This window comes from Dendrobium catenatum, unplaced genomic scaffold, assembly GCF_001605985.2.
Source record: "Dendrobium catenatum unplaced genomic scaffold, ASM160598v2 fragScaff_scaffold_218, whole genome shotgun sequence".
NCBI lineage: Eukaryota > Viridiplantae > Streptophyta > Magnoliopsida > Asparagales > Orchidaceae > Dendrobium > Dendrobium catenatum.
This window is the reverse complement of record NW_021318680.1, coordinates 353,158-361,310: the sequence shown is the minus strand read 5'-3', so window position 1 is coordinate 361,310 and position 8,153 is coordinate 353,158. Positions and strand designations below refer to the sequence as shown.

At 36.8% G+C, this 8,153-nt stretch overlaps 1 protein-coding gene across 1 annotated transcript in view; it reads right to left on the bottom strand.

Moving 5' to 3' along the window:
* The window catches only part of LOC110095256 (la-related protein 6B), a 47,464-nt gene extending 39,612 nt beyond the window's left edge, over positions 1 to 7,852 (bottom strand). Inside the window, exon 1 of the mRNA XM_020820709.2 lies at positions 7,265 to 7,852. Within this exon, the coding sequence (XP_020676368.1) occupies positions 7,265 to 7,747 (483 nt within the window). The 5' untranslated portion in view covers positions 7,748 to 7,852. The remainder of the gene's footprint in view (positions 1 to 7,264) is intronic.
* Positions 7,853 to 8,153: the final 301 nt, after the last annotated feature.

Sequence of the window (8,153 nt, the reverse complement as noted above, 5' to 3'; positions counted from 1 at the left end):
TATAAGATGGTAGTGAGGCCTGCAATGCTTTATGGCGCCGAATGTTGGCCATTAAAAGAGAAGCATAATGGTAAGTTAAGTGTGGCAGAGATGAGGATGCTCAGGTGGATGAGTGGCTTTACCCTTAGAGATAGAATACGAAATGAGTATATACGTGAAAAGGTTGGAGTAGCTCCAGTAAAAGATAAGATTAGAGAGAGTCGCCTTAGATGGTTTGGTCACATAAAATGGCGGCCTTCCGATGACCCGGTTAGGAGAGTATATGTATTAGATTTGATTTATGTTAAGAAAGGTAGGGGTAGACCTGAAAAGACTTGGTTAGAAAATATTAGGAATGACCTTTCTTTATTAGATTTAAACGAGAATTTGACTTTTAATAGGACACAATGGAGAAAAAGGATTTATGTAGCCGACCCCACGTAGTGGGATAAAGGCTTGATGTTGTTGTTGTTGTTGTATTATTCTAAATGCTTATGCACAAGTTTAAAATTTTTAAAACAAACCAATTCATCCCCATCTTGGGTGTCCCATTCAATTCAGATTAGCATCAAACCACATTCAATATTAAAATTTGGGTTTATCATGCACAACTCTTCGTGCAAGCCCATGGATGATTCATAATCTCTTTAAAATTAATGGAGAATAATTAAAAAGCTTATCTTAAAACACCTTAATGGGTAGGTGGCCCATACCAATCGATAAGGCAAAAATTTTCATAAAGTGTTTGAATTCAAAACTACTCTATTGGACTTATTTGGTCAATCCAAAATTTCATGTATTTGAAAACTTTAAAAAAAAATTCTTATTTTTTTCACTTATATTAAAAGAAAAAATCAATCCATATAACAGTATTTTATTAACTTATATTTCAACATTATTTAAGCAAGAAAAAGGTTTATTAATATAAGCTTAATTTGTAATCTTTATTCATTTTAAAAAATTTATTATTGCATAAAAATATTTGTTGGCTACTCTATTCTCTGATGAAGTGTAGTGGCTGATCAATTAAAGTTTTGGCGAATCCTTATTTATATTTTTCATCATTTTCCACCTTTTTTCCAACGTAAATGTCATATCCTTTATATAGCCTATAGTCTGGCTTTTCTCAAATCCAAAATAAATTCAAACCTTCAAAACACCCCAAATATTCTCCAAATCTCTCATAACCTCCAAGGACTCAAATCTACAATAACCCTAAAATAATACAGCAAAAGCACAAAATTAATAGATAATTTCCACTAATAAAAGACATCCCCTGGAGTCTAGCTTTTTGAGTTCTCATATTTGAATATGGATGAACTACCTAATGAGTTACCTGTTAGAGCAGTCCATTGGACCAGTCCAGCCGATCCACACGAGACCGGCTCAAGCGAAACAGAAGGAAGAGTTCCGCCTCTTCTTGTATGCATGATTGAGGCGCCAAAGCCAATAGAGCGATTTAGGAAGGATTTTTTGGGGAGTTAGGAGGGAAATTTGAATATAGGGACTATTTTGGAATTTTCTTTTGAATTGTATGCATTAAATAGTTTGTTTTCATAGGGTTAGGGCATCTTGAATTTGGCTGAAATTTGAGATCTCATAGAATTTCTTTGATCTCTAGCGGCGCCTAGAGATTTGGGAGAGATCGATCCTCCTCTCGAATAGAGGATCAATTGTATCTTCTTATTTTCTTCCGTAGTTTGTTTTTTTACAATAAAATTACTGTTTTCCATTGGAATCGTGGAGATTTCTCGTTATTTTTGCTCTCTTGATAGGATTTACTTGAAATCTTCAAGTGTTTTCTATCAAATTGGTATCAGAACAAGTCTTTGGACCATGGGGGCAATTTTTTGAAATTTCAACAGCGAAATTTCATCTGGAGGAAGAAACCCTTGCTAATTTTTGGAGCAAAAATCAGAATTTTTTATGGCTACCAAGAAGGTAGACACGTTGAAGGAATGCTTGGAAGGAGAGATGAGCCAAATAAAAACTACGATGGAAGATAGAATATCAACCGTGGAAGATAAGGTTTCTGATTTCCATCTGATGATGAAGAAGTTATTGGAGAATAAAATCCAAATGGCGGCATCGGAGACGAAAAAACCGGCGGGGAAACGACAAATTCTGATTGTCATAGGTGGGACAATAAAGTGAAAATCATGGAGGAACAAGGTGGAAGGTATGGAGGAAGGCATGGGTATGAGGGACAAGACTCAAGGTGCTGGTTGGGAAAGAAAATAAGGGGAATACAGGATAAAGGGTGGTGATTTTGAAGAAAAGGGGGGAAAATGAAGAGGGCTTCGTGTATGAACGTAGGAGAGAAGATTGGGGTACTTGGCAAGCACTTGGGAGAGCGGAAATTATGGAGGAATAAGAGGAAACATGGGAGATCAGAAGGAGAGGAAGCTGAATATGCCCATTTTTTAAGGTGAGGATGCACATGAATGGATTTATAAGGTGGAGAGATACTTCACCGTCAATGGACTAACGGAGGAGAAGAAGTTGACCGCCGCAGGCATATGTTTGGAAGGGATGGCGCTGTCATGGTACCAATGGAGGGACCAGAGGAGACCCCAACTGAGCTGGAGAGAGTTCAAGAGTTGTTTAATAGAATGTTTCCAAATCGATAGGGGAAGAGACTTCTATGAGCAATTATTTGTGCTAGTGCAGGACGAATCAGTGGCAGACTATCGGAAGAGGTTTGAGGATCTGGCTATTCAAGTGGAACGATTTTCAGAGACGACAATGGAGGGGAAATTCTTGAAGGGGCTCAAATAAGATATCAGAGCTGCAATGAAGGACATGAGACCTCATGACTTGGGAGAGGCCATGAAGTTGGCATGGCTGGTGGAAAATCAGGGGTATCATGAGAGGAGAGCCTGGAACAGCAATTTAAGGGGTTCCTACAGGACGACGACCACTCTTTTAGCAACCAGGGGTCCTGCATCAGGAAACATTCATGAGACTCCCAGGGAGAATCAAGCAAGAGGAGGAAGTGGGGGGAACTTCAAAAGATAGACGGAGAGGAAGATGTAAGAGAAGAGAGTGAATGGACTATGCTTCAGATGTGATGAGAAGTATACTCATGACACAGGTGTAGGGACCGAACTCTTCGGGTTCTCACCATCTGTGATGACGAGGAAACTAAGAGAGGAGAGAGTATGGGAGAGACAGAGAGAGAGAGAGAGATGGAGGACAAGCTGCATCTGGATGTGATGGAGGTCTCCCTGAATTTAGTGGTGGGATTTTCTCCGAATCATACCATGAAGGTGAAGGGGGAAATAGCAAACAAGGAGGTATTGGTGTTGATTGATAGTCGGACAACCCACAATTTCATCTCCAACCAGGTCGTGGACCAATTGGGGGTGACATTGGTGGATACAAGGCGTTATGAAGTGATGATGGGTACAGGAAAGGTGGAGATAGGTCAGAGGATATGTATGGGAGTAGTGCTGACCATACAGGGAGTTCAAGTGAGGGATGATTTTCTTTCATTAGAGTTAGGGAGCATTAATGTCATCTTGGGGATGAAATGGCTGCAAACCTTATGGGACACCAAGGTCAATTGGGGAGCATTGACGATGGAGATGATGGTGGATAGGAGAAGCGTAGTGATAAGGGGAGATGCAGGGCTCACCAAAGCTATGATATCACTTAAAATCAAGGTGATAAGCATATAGGAGGTGGGGGAAGGTTATATGATGGAACTACATAGGCTGGAGGGGATCAAATTGGAGAAGGGCGAGGATAATCCTCTTTCAGTAAAACCATTAATTCACCAGTTCAGTGAGATTTTTCAGCTGCCTCAGGGGTTGCCTTCTCCACGGGGACATGAGCATGTTATCATATTGAAGAAAGTCGTTTTACTTATAAGTGTTCATCTGTATCGTCATCTCCAAATAAAGAAGGATGAGATCGAGAAATTGATTAGGAAGATACTTGTGGCAGAGATCATTCAACCCAGTATCAGTCCAGTTCTATTAATCAAGTGCTTTAGCAGCAGTTTCCTTCGTTCCACCTTGAGGACAATGTGGTACTTTGGGACGGAGAATTGTTAGATCAGTCTATTGCATCGGTCCAGCTGGTCCTGGTCTCAGGAAAAATAGGCGGAAGAGTTTCGCCTCTTCCTATACGCGCAACCGATCCGCCAAAGCCAATAGAGCGATTTAGGAAGGATTTTTAGGGGAGTTAGGAGGGAAATGTGAATGTAGAGACTGTTTAGAAATTTCCTTTTGAATTGTATGCATTAAATAATTTGTTTTCCTAGGGTTATGACATCTTGAATTTGGCTGAAATTTGAGATCTCATAGGATTTCTTTGGGCTCTAGTGGCATCTAAAGATTAATGACAGATCGTTCCTCCTCTCGAATAGAGGATCAATTGTAACTTCTTATTTCCTTCTGTAGTTTATTTTCTTGCAAAAAAATTACTATTTTTTCACTGATTTTCCATTGGAATCATGGAGATTTCTCACTGTTTTTGCTCTCTTGCTAGGATTTACATGAAATCTTCAAGTGTTTCCTATCATTACCCCTACTAAAAAACATCTAATGTGCTATTGATTTCACCAACAACAACATCAAGCCTTTATTCCACTACGTGGGGTCGGCAAATGCTATTGATTTCACCCTGAGTTTATGATTGTCTACCAAAAATTTTATAATTTTTGATAGGTTCTCTAAGATGACACATTTCTCACCTAGTTCAAAAACTAAAAATCCCTCTCATACAACCAACCTTTTTGTTAAGAAAAAATAATTAGAACACATGGGTTACCTTCAATAATAGTTTCAAACATGCATGATAGATTTACTTCATAATTTTAAAAAAATACTGTGACAAATATTTGAAATATAATTAAATTTTTCATCTTTATTCATCCCAAAATAGAAGGTCAAAAGATAAATGTTAATAAACCAGCAGACAAAATGATAAGGTGTTTAGTGGATAAGCATATTGGCACTTAGAACTTGCATTTATCTATTTTTGAGTTTACAGATAATAATAATATTTTTAAAATGACTCCAAAAATACATTTTAAAATTATTTATATCCATCTATAACCCAATAAATGATTGATCTGAAAGATATCTTTCATCATTATTTTAAAATACTGCATTTATCTTTGCGCAAAATTTTCATAATCTACATGAAAAAATTAAGCAGCAAATTCAATTAAATGATAATAAATACATAACTGAAATAAATTTTTAGCGTCATTCTAAGAAATATAACAAAGATAATCATGCATTAATTCAAATTTACCTAGAGCTTTATTCCATTAAATATAGTAAACTTCATGTAAGAGATTGGACTCTATTTAAAATTCTCAAAAATTTTGAATCAAATGGCTATCTCCTTGAATTACATTTTGACATATACATAAGTCAAATTTTTAATATTGAGCATATGCTACCTTATCAAGGAATTATTAAGCCTCAATATATGTAATATAACTCTATTACAAGAAACATAAGTCCAATTTTATAGGTTCCTCATATACCACAATTATTAGATATTAATGACAACATTTTAGAAGAACGCTCCCTACAAACAGACACATAACTTAAATCTTAGTTAGATGAAAAAAATCAATCTCTCTTTGAGAAAACTTGGATGACCAAAGAAGACTTGGAGAAACATGCTCCAGATCTTGTTGATAAATACATGAACTTTAGCCTGTAGAGTAGAGTTCCTAAGATCCGATTGAGTTGAAGTAAAATTAAAACAAAGGTCAAGAATAATATCACAAATTAAGGCTATACATCAAATTTTGGGTCATTCATTATACATAAGTCTCCATACACGTCCATGGATGACTCGTCATCTCTTTAAAATTATGGGAGAATAATTAAGAGATTTAAATTAAGATCACTTGATGGTTATGTAGGCCATATCAGTCAATGAGCCAAAAATTTACATAAATTGCATGGTTTCAGGGCCACTCAACTTAAATCATTTGGTAAATCTAAATTCTTATGTATTTGAAAGCTTTAACTTGTCTTATCTTTTCTTATTTTCTTATTCTTTGTATTAGGACAAGCCACCAATCATTATAACAATATTTTATTAGCTCTTAAGGCTTTTCAAAATTGTCTAAGCTTAGAAAAATAATAATAAATAAGACTTTGAATCAAGATTATTTTTGCTTATGAAAATTTCAAGTAGAAAAACTTAGTTGCTACTCTTATATTTAGTGAAGCTTTGTGATTGATCCCTTAGGGTTTTATTGAGTCATTAATTATCTTTTATGACATTTTTTTCTCCTATTTTCTATTACAATTCTCATATCCTCTATGTAACCTCGAATCTAGCTTCCCTCAACTTCAAAAAACATCCAACTCCTTCAAAACTCTAATAAATATTCTCCTAGCCAAATACTCATTTCACCAGCACCCAATAAACAATCCACCACCACACAATGAGACATCAATGAAAATGTAGTCTTCAACATAAAGATCCTATAGACCCTACATCAATTTGTAGTTGCAAGATTGTAGTAGGAAACTACAATGAATCTAAAGGATATAGAAGAATAAATCCAAACTCTAGCAAACAAAAAAAACAATTCAATCAACTTGATAATTGCCAATTTGGCAGGTGCAAACATCATAAGAATTGCGAAAACTAGAGTAAAACATTAAGGACACCATATTTACCACAGAAGCTAAAAATAAAAATATTGCTAGCTGCAGAAGTACAACATCAACATTACACCCTACAGAATTTTTAAAAGCTAAATATTCCATCAAAATTAATATTCAGCCACATAAATTTGTATAGAAATGACACAAATTCCATGACGTATAAAAATATATATTTTTCTAAGAAAACACAGTCAACCATACTAGATAGTTATTATATCCTGGTAACATGAGATAACAATTAGTATGCCTCCATGATCATAAAAATGCAAGAGCTTCCCAGACCTGAATCTAATATCAGACCTATCTCAGAAGTCTTTACACAGCTTAAATAAGCAAATAGAATATATTAGTAAAATGTCTGAATTTTTTTTAAAACTATATACTTTGATTTTACTGTGTAACAAGCTGCCATTCATAAAATCTCAACAATATTCTACTTTACCCTAGTAGACAAGCTAACAAAAAGATGGAATTGAATCATAAATAAGAGATATATAACCCCCTCACGAATCTATTGATTCAACCGAACAATACACTAAATTGAGAATCTCCTTTATCAGAACGAACACTTGAAAACAAAAATAACTAAAATGTTTCCCTGGAAAGCAAAAAAATAAAAGTGTCAGGAATTCACCAACCTGTTTCGTGAGCTTCTGCACGATATCGTCTGACAAACCATCCCTAGCCGAGGTTGCAGGATCAGAATCAGCTGGCACCTGTACGAACTCGTGCTCCGCAAACCCGCCTGCGCCTCCACCAACAGAGACCCCATAATAATCATACACCCCAATCGGCGGACCGGGTGTAACGAACTGAGGGCTCGCCACCGCAGCCGCCCGCGGGTGGAGGACGGGGATCATTGGTGGCGTTGCTGTCGTGTGATGGTGTATCTTAACGAGCCGCTGATGGCCCCCATTGTGGCCACCCACTACCGTCGTTGTTGGAACCCGCGGAACGAATTCCGGCGCTCCGGCGTTTAGTCGGCTGGACGAGACGCTGCGTGAGAGGTAGGATTCGGCGGAAAGCTCCGCCGGCGATCGTTCGCCGGAGGTGGATGGTGCCGAGGACGTGATCCGATCCTCGGGTGCATCTAAAGCATTCTCCTTGGCCTCTTGCTCCATGCCAGAGAAGCAACGCTCTAGGGTTGAGCGGGCAATTTCCTCTCTTTGTTCCTCCTGATTTTTCTGGTTTTCGGAGTACGAAGCCGGTATAGCGCGGAGTTACTCCTTGTTCGGTTGGATTAAAACTCTTTTGTGATCTTTTAATTAACTAAATAAATAAATTTGAACAATGTTTTAAATACTCGATTCTTAAATAAATAAATTTGAACGCTAATTCGTTCAGCTCATTTATGTTCGCGAACAACATCATTTGAAATTAATGAACAAGCTCGACATTAAGCTCGATAAAAACTAGATTCGTGTTCGATTTTGAACTCGTGAATAAGCTCGATATAAATAATTAATATTTGACTATAGAATTAACCCCCTCCTTTTTTAATTTACATAAAAATATGTATAAAACCTG